The sequence below is a fragment of the Gadus macrocephalus genome, chromosome 15 (assembly GCF_031168955.1).
Source record: "Gadus macrocephalus chromosome 15, ASM3116895v1".
Taxonomy (NCBI): Eukaryota; Metazoa; Chordata; class Actinopteri; order Gadiformes; family Gadidae; genus Gadus; species Gadus macrocephalus.
Genome location: NC_082396.1, coordinates 759,568 through 777,067, shown reverse-complemented (window position 1 = coordinate 777,067; position 17,500 = coordinate 759,568). Strand labels below are relative to the sequence as shown.

General features: G+C 52.7%; 1 protein-coding gene across 1 annotated transcript in view; it reads right to left on the bottom strand.

Annotated features, from left to right (window-relative positions):
* The window catches only part of wdfy4 (WDFY family member 4), a 32,973-nt gene that overhangs the window by 5,172 nt on the left and 10,301 nt on the right, over window positions 1-17,500 (bottom strand). Inside the window, exons 9-34 of the mRNA XM_060072775.1 lie at window positions 15,868-16,100; window positions 15,461-15,591; window positions 15,216-15,346; window positions 14,176-14,280; window positions 13,441-13,631; window positions 11,260-11,999; window positions 11,007-11,097; window positions 10,309-10,523; window positions 9,787-9,887; window positions 8,899-9,112; window positions 7,921-7,997; window positions 7,188-7,406; window positions 6,404-6,582; window positions 5,518-5,749; window positions 4,894-5,045; window positions 4,538-4,649; window positions 4,268-4,458; window positions 3,672-3,824; window positions 3,480-3,553; window positions 2,606-2,761; window positions 2,382-2,476; window positions 2,214-2,289; window positions 1,502-1,704; window positions 867-1,033; window positions 410-529; window positions 1-126 (exon numbers count right to left, since the gene is read on the bottom strand). The exon at window positions 1-126 is cut by the window's left edge and continues 57 nt beyond it. Of these exons, the coding sequence (XP_059928758.1) occupies window positions 1-126; window positions 410-529; window positions 867-1,033; window positions 1,502-1,704; window positions 2,214-2,289; window positions 2,382-2,476; window positions 2,606-2,761; window positions 3,480-3,553; window positions 3,672-3,824; window positions 4,268-4,458; window positions 4,538-4,649; window positions 4,894-5,045; window positions 5,518-5,749; window positions 6,404-6,582; window positions 7,188-7,406; window positions 7,921-7,997; window positions 8,899-9,112; window positions 9,787-9,887; window positions 10,309-10,523; window positions 11,007-11,097; window positions 11,260-11,999; window positions 13,441-13,631; window positions 14,176-14,280; window positions 15,216-15,346; window positions 15,461-15,591; window positions 15,868-16,100 (4,484 nt within the window). The remainder of the gene's footprint in view (window positions 127-409; window positions 530-866; window positions 1,034-1,501; window positions 1,705-2,213; window positions 2,290-2,381; window positions 2,477-2,605; window positions 2,762-3,479; window positions 3,554-3,671; window positions 3,825-4,267; window positions 4,459-4,537; window positions 4,650-4,893; window positions 5,046-5,517; window positions 5,750-6,403; window positions 6,583-7,187; window positions 7,407-7,920; window positions 7,998-8,898; window positions 9,113-9,786; window positions 9,888-10,308; window positions 10,524-11,006; window positions 11,098-11,259; window positions 12,000-13,440; window positions 13,632-14,175; window positions 14,281-15,215; window positions 15,347-15,460; window positions 15,592-15,867; window positions 16,101-17,500) is intronic.

The following is a 17,500-nucleotide window of genomic DNA, read 5'->3' as shown; positions in this document are numbered from 1 at the left end:
CGACCACAGAGGGTCTTTGGGTCTGCGGTTATGGAGCAGACAGAGGAACTGCATCACACTCCCGGGAAACTGCAACTCCCAGGGTGCAACAGGGCCCGGTGACTGGTCGCCCAGAGAATGGATGGGCTGCAACAACGGGAGGTGCATGAGGGCCGTTAATTATACAATAATACACGAGTTATTTATAGATACGTACATTTGTATTTATGTATTTCTGATGTGAATTTATATGGCTGCGTATGTATATGCACAGTGTTCAATATTACAATTAGTTGATTCCTGTATTTTACTTTCTACGTTTTTATTCGGCAGACAGAAACAATACATCGCAGGATTAACAAGCTACTGAATCTTATCGCTTTTCTTTTCATAACAGTTGTGCTGGAGAACCGGTAGAAAGCCTTCCTACCAGGGTCATGACGACCTTCACCAGCTCCAGCAGCATCTCAGCAGCCTCGGGACACAGCTGCTGTCCACTGGCCCCTGCTGGGTCGTCCATGACCGCCTGCAGGATGTCGTCCAGCGTCTGCTGAGGACGGCACCAACGAAAGAGGGCCAGTGACACGGCATCGTGCACAACACGCAGTTAACAACGCTCAGAAAGCAGTGAACAGGAACAGCAAACCAAAAAAGGAGATAAACAACTAAGTATCGTTTCTTTTAAGGTGTTTGGATTTAGGTACCGAAAATATATCTAAAATCTTACTAAGAAGAGTAGCGGCAATGTTAATGTAGGGGTTAGGTTAAGTATTAGGCAGCTCAACCCACGTTGCTAACAGTGTGTGCTGCATTATCAGGACAGCATGGACCAGCATGCTAAAGTGTCTAAAGCGTTCAGGTGTTCCCCCGCCCCCCCCGCCCCTCACCTGTCCCTCGGGGGCGTGGCGGGCCTTCTTCCCCAGCAGCAGCGCGGCCAGCGCCCCGTACACCTGGGGCAGGTGGGCGTGGCCGACCAGCAGGCTCTGCAGGACGTCGAAGCCTGGACAGGTGGCGCAGACGCACTCGTAGGACGAGGACTGGGCCCGCAGGTTGTCTGGGGACCGGGTCACAATCGGCTGTTACAGTTCAAGGTTGATGAAGATGGGGTTAGGGGGAGGGTACGTCTACGTCGAGGACAGGTAGACCTTAAACACATGTATATTGTGAGACACAATAGACAAAAGGGTACCGTCCCTGGAGATAGTACTTCATAAAAGGCCTCATGGTTAACTGACTTATTTCCGTAGTTTAAAAATTCTTTACAAAATTAACATTTTCACACCAACATAATTCCCTTAATGTCATGTTTCTGAACTGTGTTTTTTAAATTCCCGCTACACATAGTCTCTGGGAATCCCCCGGTCCCCGTAAGAGTCCAACCAGTGTCTGGACGCGCTGCTGTGACGTCCTCATCCTGTCTGGGATCAATAAACCCATCTGTACATGCCAGAGTAAGACGCATGTGATCGCTGATCTGGAAGGACGTGCAGACGGCTCTCGACGTCATGACGAGGAAACACACCCATGAGGGCGAGGGGCTCCTCCGGGCGCTCTGTGAGGGGGCCGGCCAGCACCCCCTCCCTGAAGCCGTCCAGCTGGCTGGGGTGGGCCAGCAGGTGGCTGAGCAGCACCAGACCCAGCTGCACCGTGGAGGGGTGCAGGTGCGGCTGCAGGAACAGCAGGAACCAATCATGGCCCAGCGTTAGGAACAGGCTCTCCTGTTGCCTGGTGGTCAAACAAGATCATCACTGTAACAGGGCACATCCTGGTCAAAGAGCAACAATATCAGAGTTTAAACTATGAAATGTGCATTATCTGACTGTTTGATACCAACTCGAGTGCCTGTCCATTTTGTGTTTGTGTGTGGCGTCTAGTTTAGATCAGAGTTCCACCTTATGGTCATTGCACAATACAACTCAATACTGTAAGCCTCCAAGCATGCATGTAGCATAAGGTGCAGGTAAATAGGGTAAACGTGCAAAAGGGGGTTGCTAAGTGCAGCTATGACTGCTAATACAGCAAGTGAGTGAACATACATCCCTATGAATATGACATGGTAATGTATGTTCAATTATGGTAGTGCAAATATGTACAACGGTAGGTAGTAGGTATGGGGGTTTAATGAGGTATTGAAATAGTTTCCATTTCAGGGATTTTTCTATGGATTTAGGGATTAGGTTCAATGACTGTATGTGGGTTTATAGTTGGGAGGCATCACATGAGGGTATACTTACTCTACATTCAGAGAGTTGTCTGAGATGAGTTCACAGAGGGAGAGTAACAGCTGGTTCCGTATCAGAGAAGGGCTTGCTGGGATAGAGAAGACCGGTACAGGTTATCATGTTAACACGCACCACACAAATGTAACCAAAGCTGTGGTTGAGCTGTCAGGTGGAATATACCTATGTCCTTTTCAAGGACCCCACTGTCAGAGCTCCAATCACAGCTCTCTGACGATCGGGGGGGCGGGAGGCTGTAGACCAGGAAGAGCCCGAGTCTGTAAGACGCAACATAAAGAACGCATCAGACAAAAACATTAGATCACGTTTAAATTAACATTTAAACACAGGTCATCTCAGGTGGCTCCTCGTTAACAATACTGACAAGTGGTGGTCGGGTGCAGTACCTGGATATGTCTCCGGTTGCAAAGTGTTCCCTGAGGAGACGTGTGATGATGCCCGTGACGAGCTTGACTTTTCTAACGGTGACAGCGGGGTCACAGAGCAGGAAGAGAAGCTTCTGCAGCAGGCCTTCACCACGCATGACCACAGCCCGATCCCCACTGGGAGGCACGCACACAGGAAGGGACGGAGGACAAAGCACCAGGGAGAGAGAGAGAGAGAGAGAGACAGAGAGACAGAGACAGAGACAGAGACAGAGACAGACAGACAGACAGACAGACAGACAGACAGACAGACAGACAGACAGACAGACAGACACAGACAGAGAGACAGACAGAGAGAGACAGACAGAGAGAGACAGACAGAGACAGAGAGACAGACAGAGAGAGAGAGAGACAGAGACAGAGAGAGAGACAGAGATATGTATCCATCAAGTACTCTTCCCACAGACAGCAAATCTAATTCAGCGCCTCAAAACATTCAGTCACGCCACACTCATCAACCTCCATGACCGATTCCATTGGACATGGACCGGGATATTGACAGTGATCATGTTGTAACTGTCAGGATATTGAGGACATCGTCACACCAAGGCTGATTCTGTTGTACTTGGGGGAGCTTGTAATAGATGTACCAGTTCCAGGAACATCTGGGGGTGTTGACCAGACAGCCCATGAGATGTTGTCCGTCACCCTGGACAATGTTGTCCTTTCAATCCTTAATCAATCTTCCTGTGTGAAATCTCTACATTACATTATGTTGACAGCAGTAGCACATATTTGTGTTCTGCTCAGGCCTGCAGTCTATGTCCCACATCGGGACATCAGGTCGTCACTACAGGGTGAGGAGAATGTGTTCTGAATGGCTCACAAGCTATACCTTGAGGCCTTTAAGATGTCATCTAAGTGACTGAGCACCGACAGGTCCAGATTATTAGCGGAGTTGTGCCACATCTGAAAAACAGAAAGACAGAGAGAGAGAAATGACGGAGACCTAAAGAGTCACAAGCCTGAAACCAAAACACACCTCACACAATAACAGCCCAGATAACCCCAGGGTTCTCTCAGATACCTCCAAGTTACAGAGCAGAGATCTGAAGGCCGCTGCGCTGTAGAGGTAGTCCGACCCGGGGCCCTGCTCCACGTAGCGGCAGAGATACAGAACCAGCTGGAGCGTTCTCCCGCTGACCATACTGCCCTTCATCTTCAGCAGGAACGTCAACAGCTGGAGGAACACAACCGGGGCTCATTCACAAACAAAGCATCCCAAACACGGGTTTAAATAACGTGCCATCATCTAGATGAACACATTCTCTTCTACTATTTACTGTTGAGTCATTTAGCCGACTCTCTATCCAAAGCAAGTTACAGCGATGCTAGTCACATTAAGCAGCTAGAGGTGAGGGCACCTAGCTGAAGGACGCAGACAGATAATATTAATAATAACCGTATAATAATAATCGTTTCTTTACAGCGCTTTTCTCGGTACTCAAAGACGCTTTACAAAAAGGAATGCATACAGACAGTACAGACACTCAAACAAAAGGCAAATAAACAACCCTACAACAACAGACAACACATTAAGAGAGAGGGGGGGGGGGGGGAAGATGGCGGAGGATGCTTTGGTGTTGTGGCTGGTCTAAACCACGGTCCCCCCCCCGCCCAGACCTGGTATCCGCTGATGCGGCTCATCTCCTGCTGCATGACGCCGTTGGTCTCCAGCACGGAGACGAGAACCTTCACCGCGGCGTACAGCGAGCCGTCGTCGGGCGCCATGGCGATGAGGCTGAGGATCACCTGCGGCCCGCCGGCGTACAGGAAGCCGTCGGAGGCGCTGGTGGGGCTGAACGTCCGCGTGCCTGGAGGACGAGAGAGGAGCCGTGAGCCTGAGGGGCAGCGACGCCTGGGGGCGTGGCTCCCTGAGGTGAGCGTCCGTACCGAAGCGTCCCACCAGCGCCGCGCCGATGGTGCGGGCCGTGCCGTTGAGGTGCTGGCTGATGTTCTGGACCAGCAGCACGGGGGTCGATTGGTCCCTGGACGCTATTCCTATCTGCAACGACCACAACAACGCTAACATCACCAACAGCGCTAACATCAGTACTAACGATGCTAATGGTGCTGGCAGTGCTAACAATGCTAGCAATGCTAACAGAGCTAATCATGCTAACAATGCTAACATAGCTAATCATGCTAACAATGCTAACAGAGCTAATCATGCTAACAATGCTAACAGTGCTGAATGTGCAAACAATGCTAACAGACGGTACACACTTTAAAACAGGAGTTCACTTTACCTCTTTGGCGATGAGTCTGCCGTCCACCTCGTTAAAGTCATCCCTGATTTGCGCGACGGTGGTCACCGTGGTAACAGCTGGATTGATGCCAAACGAGATCCTCTCCTCGGTGACAAGCCTGAGGGGCGGGGTCACAGCCTCGGCCTCGGGCCCTGACAAACACAGTCACTACACCGTGAAGGACCAGAGCCGATGCACGCATCAACACGTTCCACGGGGCAAACCACTGATACAGGCGGGAACAGGCTAGACCGAGCCTAACCCTAACCCCAACCGATCACATAGGTATGAAGACATTTGACCGAGTGAAACTCATAACACACGCAGCAGCAGGCCCCAGGGGGATAACATATAATGCATGTCTGAACTGGCTCAAAGTGACAAACTCACGATGCCACAACGGCAGGAAGGGAGGGTAGAAATTATCAATTTGAAGAAGAAAATTGCAAGGGGAAATTACTAAAGCTTTAATCTTTAAAATAGTACAATGTTATATCTGTAACCCTAACTAAATTACTTTTTAGTAAGAAGCCTTAGGGCAGAATATCAAAGTGTCTAAAGTGTATAACGGTTTGCATCAACCCTATTGGTGCATCGATATCGTCCAATAGGGTGGTGCCTCACCAGTGTTCTCCAGGGCCAGGTAGTTGCCCAGGTAACCCGTGCCCTGGGCGTAGACGCTGCCCACGGCGTCCGGACTCAGGACCTCCTCGAAGAGGTACGCGGGCCCCACGCGCCACACCAGCGCCGCGTGCTCCTTCCAGACCGACGGCGTTCCGATCAACGCGCACACGTCCACCACCGCCGCGGGGTCCATGGAGACGAGGCTGCCCGGGAACGGCTGGACGTAGCGCATCTGGACCCGGAGAAGAACGGGAATGTTGAGGTTTAACACTTGTTGTGGAAAAGGTTAATGGTAAATGGACTGCATTTATAAAGTAAGCTTTTATCCAAAGCGCTTTACAATACAGCCTCACATTCACCCGTTCATGCACACATTCACACTCCGCCGGCGGAGTCGGCCACGCAAGGCGACAGCCAGCTGGTCAGGAGCAGTCAAGGTGAGGCGTCTCGCTCAGGGACACCTCCACACTCAGCTAGGAGGAGCCGGGGATCGAACTAGCGACCTTGCAGGTACCAGCCAACCCACTACTGTACACAGTAGAGCTCTGCGACACTGTGTCATATGGTTCTCAACATTGGGAATACGACCACAAACTCTGGAAGGGGATAATGGCGTGCTTTGATTATTGAGCCAGAATCAGATGTGTTATTGAAACAGCCGTTAAGAGTAAAGAACAGGCTAGACCAGAACGAGTTTAATCCTCAGAGCGACCCACAAAGAAATGCTTTGCCCGTGTTCATCCTTTTGTTCTGGAGGACATGTCTGCTGCCTTTGATCTGTCCACCTCCAGCAGACAGTGAACAGAAGAGGACGCCACTATTCTCTCCCCTGTTTGAAGCCCCTCCTACCGCCCACCCCCCACTGTTGTTCTGGCCGTGGCCTCACCTTGGCCGACCCAACAGGCTTGCCGTTGAGGTAGGCGTTCAGCTTGCAGCTCTTCTTGAGGTCCTTGGCCAGGACCACGGCCAGGTGGTGCCACTGACCTGGGGTCAGCGCCCCGGGGCAGCGGAGTCGCACCGACACAGGAAGGGAGGTGGGCGTGGTCACATCCGGCTCCATCATGTCTGATTGGTCGGAGAAGCAGGAGCATGTTAGCTTTTATGTTCCATCGCAGGTTTAAGCTCACAGGTCGAATCACTAATCAAATGAGAGCTGTTAGACTCCATAAGGGTCTGGGTTAGAACCCCAATGTCCACAACCACGTCTACCAGACGTCATTGAGTAAGAAGCGCTAACCCCGAAATGCATGTAGTAAATTACTATCGTAAAAACAAAGGCTTTACAATAAGGGTACATTAATGAACCATCAATTAACATTAGTTGATAGTAATGCAGTAATAAGCATTTACTAACTGTAACTAATGATCTAGTAACCATTAACTAATGGTGTTAATGTTTCCTTATGTTGTTAACTAAGGTACCAGTGTTCACGTTAACTAAGGTATTCAGTTATAAATGAGTTAATGTGGTTAGGGTTAACTGTAACCCTAACCAACCAACCCTAACCCCTATGCTCATGCTATATAATAACACTTTTAACTGAATTACGTTAATGGTTGAATTCATGGTTAATTGATGTTCCCTTATAGTATATTACAGTGCAGCCAAAACCTAGACAGAGATATGTTATGGAGCGTTGTCTCGACATGAACCCCTCTTCATCACCGACCGAGGAAGGTGAAGGCCTCCTCCTCCGTGGAGACGACCAGGCATCCGTCGTGGGCCGAGAAGGAGACGGACAGACAGACGTACTGCTGCTCCGAGCGCGACATGTGGCGCACCACGCTCAGCAGGCGGACGGGGTGGGAGTCGCACGCGGAGCTGAAGCGGATGATCTGGAACCAGCAGCAGTAGGACAGGCCCGCCGCCGGGGGGAACCCGCGGCACTCTGCGCAGAGCGGACACAGAACAGGGAGGGTTCTACTGACGGTCGCAAATTTATGGTTCAAACTGCATTTGTCTGGTCTGCGCTTTTGATTTTGAGGCTAGCTCCAGATGACATTTGGCAAATTTTGCAAAGATGAGGGTCGCGGAAAAGGTAACATGAGTTTTGTTATGCTGCGGCAGATTCAGATGACTTCACGAAGATCCCTTAAAGTTAGCGTCGACATTAACGAGCAAATTTTGAACCAAAAAGTATTTTTGCATTGTACCTTTAACGGTTTTGTTTCTTTGTTGCAATGTTGTGTTGTACATCATATTATTGGTAGAACGTTTAAGCAGCATTCCCTCATTAGGACTTAATGATACAGCTCTTATAGTTTAATTTAAATAGTTATCGGATGATTAGATTGTTCTCCGCCCCATTATGAATGAATTTGCCTCGAGTAAAGGGCGGGGGCTAAATGACTGAATGACACTTGAATGTGAATGTGAATTCAAACGGTCTGCTGCTCCCTTACCTCCTCCCACTCCTCCTGTCGGGATGGCGTCGGCGTTCACTCCCTTCACTGTGGCCAGCGAGGGCAGGAACAGGCAGCTGCAACACGCGTCAGACAGCATCCCACCACCAGGGTTAGGGCACATCCTCCAAGTTACCATGACAGCTCCTTCCCCATTAACCTTGCTAAGTTCATACATTTTTTGATATGTTATTTGATATTTTTATCTTACCCCTAAATTACTCTTTAATTATTTTTTATGATACATTGTTTTTGTTCTTCTATTTGAGTTCCTACGACTGTCCTGTGCTGTACCTTACGATGTGACATCCGCATATCCCATTGAGAATGAATAGAGTGATTGTTCATCGTACTGGCACCAGTTCAAACTAACAACCCAAAGACCCAATACTCAACTAAGGAAAAACTTCTTCAGCCTGAGAGTGACCAAAATATGGAACAACCTACCATCAGGAGTGGCGAACGCACCAGGTGTCAATTGTTTCAAGAACAGAATGGATAGATGCTGGAAAAATCAACAAATCCTCTACAACTATAAGGGCGACATAGACAGCCCCCAAAACATAAGTACCAGCCAACAGCCGGTAAGGTGTAGACCTGATCACAGTGGCCACGGGAGCCAGCGATCAGAAGAGAACCTAAGGTAACCTGAGGGATTACGCCGTGTTCACACTACATGCGTCCGTCCACAGATGGGGGCTTTTGGACGCATCCATGTGTTCTTCCGTGTTGTATGACAAAGGCGATCTCATTGGACAGTGTCCTTGCGTATATTTGCATAACGCAGTCTGATTGGCCGACGGACCCGTCGCTGCCTGAAAAGTTGAACATTTCTAAACTCTTTCACTCGAGTTTAGCCGACAGAACGGACGGACCCACAATGCATTGCGCGAGCGCCCCCGTGCAAAGTCAATGAGGTCCGTCGACGGACGGACGTGGTGTGAACACGGCGCTAACCGTGGAGCGCACCGGACCCACCCGTATCCGCTCTCGGTCATGTCGAACTCCACGAAGGCGGGCGAGGAGGACAGCCGGTGCGGTCTGGAGCTGCGCGGCGAGGTCATGGACACCAGGCTGACCATGTGGTGGAGGGGCAGCGTGCAGCCCTCGGACGGCGAGCTCAGCAGGCTGAAGGAGCGCTGCAGAGCCTGGCCGGCCGGGGCGGCGCCGGGGGAGCCGGGCGCGTCCGCCTCTGGAGGACCAGGGGGGATGGGGCGGAGGAGACAGGGGGGGTGGGGCGGAGGAGACAGGGGGGATGGGGCGGAGGAGACAGGGGGGACGGGGCGGAGGAGACAGGGGGGACGGGGCGGAGGAGACAGGGGGGATGGGGCGGAGGAGACAGGGGGGATGGGGCGGAGGAGACAGGGGGGATGGGGCGGAGGAGACAGGGGGGAGGAGACAGGGGGGTGGGGCGGAGGAGACAGGGGGGATGGGGCGGAGGACCAGGGGGGATGGGGCGGAGGACCAGGGGGGATGGGGTGGAGGAGACAGGGCGGAGGAGACAGGGGGGATGGGGCGGAGGAGACAGGGGGGATGGGGCGGAGGAGACAGGGGGGATGGGGCGGAGGAGACAGGGGGGATGGGGCGGAGGAGACAGGGGGGATGGGGCGGAGGAGACAGGGGGGATGGGGCGGAGGAGACAGGGCGGAGGAGACAGGGGGGATGGGGCGGAGGAGACAGGGGGGATGGGGCGGAGGAGACAGGGGGGATGGGGCGGAGGAGACAGGGGGGAAATCAGAACACACGTCTGTAACATGCAGACGATGGAACACATTTGAAAAAACGTTTCACCTTTCAAAGCTCGTTGAGTATTTAACTATGGTCTTTAAAAGGTTTTAAGAGTTAAATGACTCTGTGTGCTTGTACCGTTTGAGGTAGACTGAGGAGGCACATGACGCTCCTTGGAAGAGATTCTGGCCGTTTTCTCCTTCAAACACACGAGAGGGTCCCCTAAACACAGGAAAGCCCTGCAGGGAAGAAAAATACATTAAGGCCCAATCCCATTTCTACCCCTTACCACTTCCACTTACCCCTTCCCCTTCCCCTTCCCCTTCCCCTTACCCCTTCCCCTTCCCCCTTCCCCTTACCCCTTCAAAACAAGGGGGAGGGGTTAGGGGAAGGGGTAGAAATGGCATGTGGCCTTAGATATCATGTGAGCACAGACCGACCTATACGTTCCTCAACCCAATGACTCGCTCAAGAAACGTAATCAGTCCGTGATATCGTTTTCCAAACACTAAGACCATGCCCAACCGAGCCTTTTGATCATCCAATTAGCTCGATCTGTAGTGATAGCCTACACCAAGGAAACAACGCATCAGCTGCATCGGCTGATTCTAGAGGCATGGACGGGAGCAAGGGCACGGGCAGCTGCAGAAGAATGTTGACCTCAAGTCGGGCAGCGTGATGGCCTGCGACGCCAGCTTCTCCAGGATGCGCGTGATGGGCATGCTGAGCGGGTGGAGGGTATCCAGCAGTATGCCACCGCAGTGGGCCAGGAGGGTGGAGACCAGCCCCCCCTCGCACATGACCTGCCGGTTGCGCTCCGACTTGACCATGGCCTGGATGTGCTGGGCCACCGAGTACTGGACCTCCATCGAGAGCTGGGGGGACAGAGGGCGAGATGTGCTGAGCCACAGAGTACTGGACCTCCATCGAGAGCTGGGGGGACAGAGGGCGAGATGTGCTGAGCCACAGAGTACTGGACCTCCATCGAGAGCTGGGGGGACAGAGGGCGAGATGTGCTGGTACCTTCTCGCCCAGTGGGATCTCATATCGGAGAGGTGTGTGGTGGCCGCGTGGTAAAGGTGACATGTTACGCCACCGTTTTGAAAATCTGCCTCTTCTGACATCACAAGTGGGCGTGTCCACCTAGATGTGTGCCGGATAGATCGGACTAACAGCCTACCCAGTGGACTGAAGCAAACGTTGCTCATCTATCCGTCATACATCGAGGTGGACACGCCCGCTTGTGATGTCCGAAGATTTTCAAAACCGCTTATAGCGGCTAATCCCAGTCCCACTCGTATGATACGTCCCCCTTTACATGTTCTGAGGGGAGCGACGTGTTGGGGGTGGGCTGATACCTCAGGGTCCTCTGGGGTGAATATGGAGGGCAGGAGGCTGATGATAACCCGGATGGCCCCAGGGTTAACGATGGTATGGTCGCAGGTCAACCTGAACACAGAGAACACGCCCATAACAGGGTGACCACTTTAAACAACCCCTTCTAACTCACGTTAGCTCCAAGTTAAACAACAGAGCTGATCTCAAACCCACCCTCCTCTATTATGACAGACAGACAGACAGACAGACAGACAGACAGACAGACAGACAGACCTTAGCTGGGACTCGGAGCAGACCAGGGACGTGCTGGGGCGTCTGGGCCACCCGGCGCCGTGGTCCTGGGACGTCCCGCCTGTCTCCGGGCCGCCGTTCAGCGTGTCCGTCCCCGCCTGCCCTTTGACCTCCCCGTCCCTCGGCTTGACCTCGGCCTCCGGCGCCGGCGCCGCCTCCGGAGCGCAGTACGTCCCCGTGGCGAACTGGTCCAGGGAGGAGAGCAGCCTGAGGCAGGTCCGCAGAGTGGGGGGCAGGACGGGCCCCGCCCCCCCGGCCGCGGGAGGAGACGAAGAAGAAGAAGAAGAAGAAGAAGAAGAAGGAGCAGATGCGGGTTTTTCCGCCAGCTCGACAAACTTATGGAAGCTGACCCCGCGGGAGGGTTTGTACTCTGGGGCGTCAGGGGAGCGGCGCCCAGGCCGCCGGCGGGCCCCTGGGCCGGGCCGCGCCCTCTGGAAGCAGCCCAGCTGGAGCAGGGCGTCGGCCAGCTTCTCGTAGAAGCCGCCGGTGTGGAAGTGGTGCGCGCTGACGGGGTGGAGGCACACGGCCAGCGCCAGGATGTGGAGGGTGGAGAGGAGGATGTCCAGGGCGGCCTGCTGGTTCAGGCTGTCCCACACGGGGCCCTGGGGGGGGTGGCAGAGGGCCCCCTCCATGTCCACCGCCAGGGACAGCAGCCCGGTGAAGCCCCCCGCCCGCCTGAAGGCATCCCAGCTGTGGGGGCTCTCTATCACCCTCAGCACCGACTGACAGACACAGAGGGACGCGCACACACACACACACACACACACAGAGGGACGCGCACACACACAGAGGGACACACACACACACACACAGAGGGGCGCACACACACACAGAGGGACGCACACACACACACACACACACACACAGAGGGACGCACACACACACACACACACACACACACAGAGAGGGACGCACACACACACACACACACAGGGACGCGCACACACACACACACACACACACACACACACACACACACACACACACACAGTCAACTATGCAACATCTGCAGAGCCCAAGACAAACCAAGTTCAAAGTTTCACACATTCGCCGACAGCATTTTATTTTTGACACAATTCTCCTGAACGTCCAAAACTCAAACAGGTTTTCCAATTTGAAATTAAAATAGAGCAATGACAAATAGACAAAAAGACAACGCCGTAACAAATCATCTCCGGAAAACAGTTTTGAGAGGTGAACAAAACCCGATTAGCTTTATTCAATTTTGAGAGCTAATCCATCAGGTAGGTAACGTGAGCCGCACAACGCACCGCAATGTGATTAGCTGAAACTGGAGTAATCACAATGGCTTCCAACACTTGCCAACACAGGTCACACACAATCTGATTGCCACGTGCATTAACCAGGTTAGCGCAAAAAACACTGTCACGCACACACACACACAACCACACACGCGGACAGATACACTAATCCACACACACACACACACACACAAAGACTTTGATATACTCATCCACACACGGATAGATATACTCAGCCACACACACACACACACACACACACACACACACACACACACACACACACACACACACACACACACACACACACACACACACACACACACACACACACACACACAGTCTGCCAGTGAGTTCTTGTTTCGCCGCCGTCTATAAAGCGGACACATCCAGTCGGTGTGTAACTCGGTTACCCCTAATCACATCTCCGTCCCACTCGCTGATCCCGTTGAGGGGGTAATCTTTAGAGTGCCTCGTCACGCCGCCGACGCCCTAATCAAATCCAGCCCAGAATTAACAGCTAAACCGGTATTAGCAAATCAATCTGCATTTGTTCCTAACGCAATCAGGGCCCCGCCGGCCACGATAATAAATTCACTACCTAATTATGTTTTAAGTGCATTACAATTTGGTGCGATTGGTTGTTAGGTGACAATGTGTGGCGCGCGCGCGTGTGTGTGTGTGAGTGTGAGTTTGTGTGTGTGTGAGCTTGTGTGTGAGTCTCTCTCTGTGTGTGTGTGTGTGTGTGTGTGTGTGTGTGTGTGAGTGTGTGAGTGTGAGTGTGAGAGCTTGTGTGTGAGTCTCTGTGTGTGTGCGTGTGCGTGCGCGTGCGCGTGTGCGTGCGTGTGTGTGCGCGTGCGTGCGTGCGTGTGTGTCTGTGCGCGTGCGTCCCTCCCCGTACCTGCAGCAGGTCCCTCTTCAGGCCGAGCTCCTGCTGCGTGGACGAGCACAGCGCGCCGACGGCCGTGCTCATGAACTCCTCGGGGTTCACCTCCGCCAGCTGCTCCAGGATGCTGAGGGTGGGGGCCCGGTACCGCTCGGCGTCCACGAAGATCTTAATGTACGGGAGCATGCCCCGGTCCCGCACCGTGACTGCCACACACACACACACACGCACGCACGCACAGACACAGACACAGACACAGACACGCACACGCACGCACACACACACACACACACACACACACGCACAGACACACACACATGCACGCACGCACGCACACGCACACGCACGCACACACGCACACACACACAGATTACATATGTTTAATGAACTGTATGACATTCTTCCTTAGCGTGTTATTGTTTGTTTAGGGTAGCGCTACAGACTTAACATTAGGGTGCATTCAGTTATCGTTGATTAACTTATGTTAATAAAAGGAAAAAGCATAAACAAACAAACTAATTAAAAAGGTACTAGCCTCTAGTCATCATTTACTAATGTTGTTCATGATTACTAACTAAAGTTGTTCACTAAGGTAATGCTGTTGATTAATTGATACATGATTGAACCCCAATGCTAATGCTATATAATAATGCTTATTACCGCATTAAGGTATGTTAATTAAGGTGAGCCATGTGTAGCCTTATTGTGGGCGCTAGGTGTGCTGGTCGCGGAGAGGTGCAGGGTGTGTACCTGTGTTCCGGACCGAGCGCAGCGTAAAGGAAGCCACCACCTCCAGCATGCAGCCGGTGAGCGCCGTCTCACCCTCCTCCACGCACGACGAAGGCTTCAGGTCCCCTGGGGGGCCCACAGCGACAGGGGTCAGCTAATGCTACAGCGACAGGGGTCAGCTAATGCTACAGTAACAGGGGTCAGCTAATACTACAGCGACAGGGGTCAGCTAATACTACAGCGACAGGGGTCAGCTAATACTACAGCGACAGGGGTCAGCTAATGCTACAGCGACAGGGGTCAGCTAATGCTACAGCGACAGGGGTCAGCTAATGCTACAGCGACAGGGGTCAGCTAATACTACAGCGACAGGGGTCAGCTAATACTACAGCGACAGGGGTCAGCTAATACTACAGCGACAGGGGTCAGCTAATACTACAGCGACAGGGGTCAGCTAATACTACAGCGACAGGGGTCAGCTAATACTACAGCGACAGGGGTCAGCTAATACTACAGCGACAGGGGTCAGCTAATGCTACAGCGAGAGGGGTCAGCTAATACTACAGCGACAGGGGTCAGCTAATACTACAGCGACAGGGGTCAGCTAATACTACAGCGACAGGGGTCAGCTAATACTACAGCGACAGGGGTCAGCTAATACTACAGCACCTGTCACTGTGGTCCCCTGGGGGGCCCACAGCGACAGGGGTCAGCACCTGTCACTGTGGTCCCCTGGGGGGCCCACAGCGACAGGGGTCAGCTAATACTATAGCACCTGTCACTGTAGTCCTGGGGGGCCCGCAGCGACAGGGGTCAGCTAATACTACAGCACACTTTCAGATCGTGTATATAGGTCAGTCTAACTCGGTCTCTAGATACTATGCATTTCCATCGGCATGGGAGATTTAGTTCAACTATTGCCAGGATAGTTTGAGCCTATATAATTATAAACTCATTTAAACTCTTAATGGTTAAACCAGCAGCCACTGGCCTAAACTGAGGCCATCCCATCAAACCATTGATTGAAACGGACCCCAGATGATGACAGGAGCGACCCTGACCTGTTGGGGCGGCCGGGGCCACACCGGCCTTCCTCAGGATCTTGGCTCTCCGGCGTAGTTCTCCCAGGAGGTGCTCCAGCAGACCTCCTTCACTCAGGACATCGGCCAGGAGGCCGCTCCTCACAGCCAGGCTGAGGACAGGTGGAGACGCATCAGTGAGCCGACAGAAGACAGGCCTCGCAGTGACGCAAACACACACACAGACGCACACACACACAAAGACCCAGCCGCACACATCGACTCACCCGTGGAAACAGCTGAGAGCAGCCAGCTGGAACTCCCCTCCGGACACGAGCGCCCCGGTCCAGCTCTGGTTCAGCACCGCCAGCAAGGCCCGCAAGGTCTCGTGGGGGATGTAGTTCAGCTGAAATATGACCTGGTACAAGACACACGTGATTCATCAGGGACTCCGTTGAAAAAACTACAATTTTGAGTGAAAAATAAAAAATAAAAAATTATTGAATTTTTAACTATTCCTTTTTAATAAAAGTTGTTTTAAATATATATGTTAAAAAACAAACAAAAAATAAAAAAAGATTAATATTTCAAAAATATTTCTCAACATTCCAAAACATTGTTAAATAATGTATTTTCCCGCTTAGTTAGTGGTTAGTTGCGCTCCCTGCTGCCGGTGAGGGTCCGTCCTCCGTACCATCTCCAGCAGAGAGAAGAACAGCGCGTGGACCGGCGCGGGCTTCCTCCAGACACAGGAGGCGAACTGGGCCAGCGGCTGCAGGCTCCACTCCAGGAGGAAGAAGTTGGCCTGGCTCCATTCCCAGATCCTCCTGACGGTCCGGAGGACGGCGCAGCCCAGCGCCGCGTCCTCCGACCGCAGCATGGAGCCCTGCAGCAGCATGAAGGCCTGGAGGTTCTTCACCTCAGAACCTGGGAGGGGGGCAAAGGTCACGGAGAAGATGAAGAGAGGCTTCACTGGGAGGGGGGCAAAGGTCACGGAGAAGATGAAGAGAGGCTTCATTCAGAAGACTTTATGTCCATTTCACATCAACACATTACACCAAATCGCATTAGTTTCCTAATTTCTGCAGAGAACATCACAAGACGCTGGTTTCCTGCCGCAGTAAAACACCCGCTTACAGCCGATAGCAAATAAAGGGCTTTGGGACTTTACAATCAATTTAGCATGTTTAGTTCTGGCAAGGTCAGCGAGTCAATTCCTTCAAACAGAGAAAAGCACAATTGGATTACCCCGAGAATATAGAAAACACAGGATTACATCAATTGAGTTATCAGAGAACTGATGTACGGGGAACAAACAGCCGGCGGGCCGACGCCCTAATCTGCATTGACAGAGTTTCCCTGATTCCGGCTTCAAGGCTTCGGAAATCAGGGAAGTGGCGACAACACGGCGGTATTTGCCGTAAATAAATAAGCGCTCCGGCGTAACGCGATTCATTTTCACACTTAATCAAAAAATCCGATCAGGAGCGACAACCAGATGATCGGCCCGGACGGCGCCACTGGCCCCTCGGCTGGCAGGAGGTCTGCCGCCCCCGGTGATAGATGGGAGCCCGCTGCGCGCGCTCTCACTGCGGGCGCCGTACGGACGCGGCGGCGGACGGGGGCGCGTGTGCGTGCGTGTGGGTGATAGATGGCGAGCGGCCGCGGGGCCAGTGGAGAGCGTGGATGCCGGGGATGCTAACAGAGTTAGCGGGGAGCTCTCCACTTTATCATCCTAGACATAATCCCCTCAGCTCCCTGTTAACCTAGGGGCTGCTGGCAAGGGGGGGGGGGGGAGGAGAGGCCAGAAAGGGGGGGAACCAAGGGAATGGATTGTATTGGGGCAGTGTAAATAGTGTAAATAGTGTCTGTCTGTCTGTCTGTCTGTCTGTCTGTCTGTCTGTCTGTCTGTCTGTCTGTCTGTCTGTCTGTCTGTCTGTCTGTCTGTCTGTCTGTCTGTCTGTCTGTCTGTCTGTCTGTCTGTCTGTCTGTCTGTCTGTCTGTCTGTCTGTCTGTCTGTCTGTCTGTCTGTCTGTCTGTCTGTCTGTCTGTCTGTCTGTCTGTCTGTCTGTCTGTCTGTCTGTCTGTCTGTCTGTCTGTCTGTCTGTCTGTCTGTCTGTCTGTCTGTCTGTCTGTCTGTCTGTCTGTCTGTCTGTCTGTCTGTCTGTCTGTCTGTCTGTCTGTCTGTCTGTCTGTCTGTCTGTCTGTCTGTCTGTCTGTCTGTCTGTCTGTCTGTCTGTCTGTCTGTCTGTCTGTCTGTCTGTCTGTCTGTCTGTCTGTCTGTCTGTCTGTCTGTCTGTCTGTCTGTCTGTCTGTCTGTCTGTCTG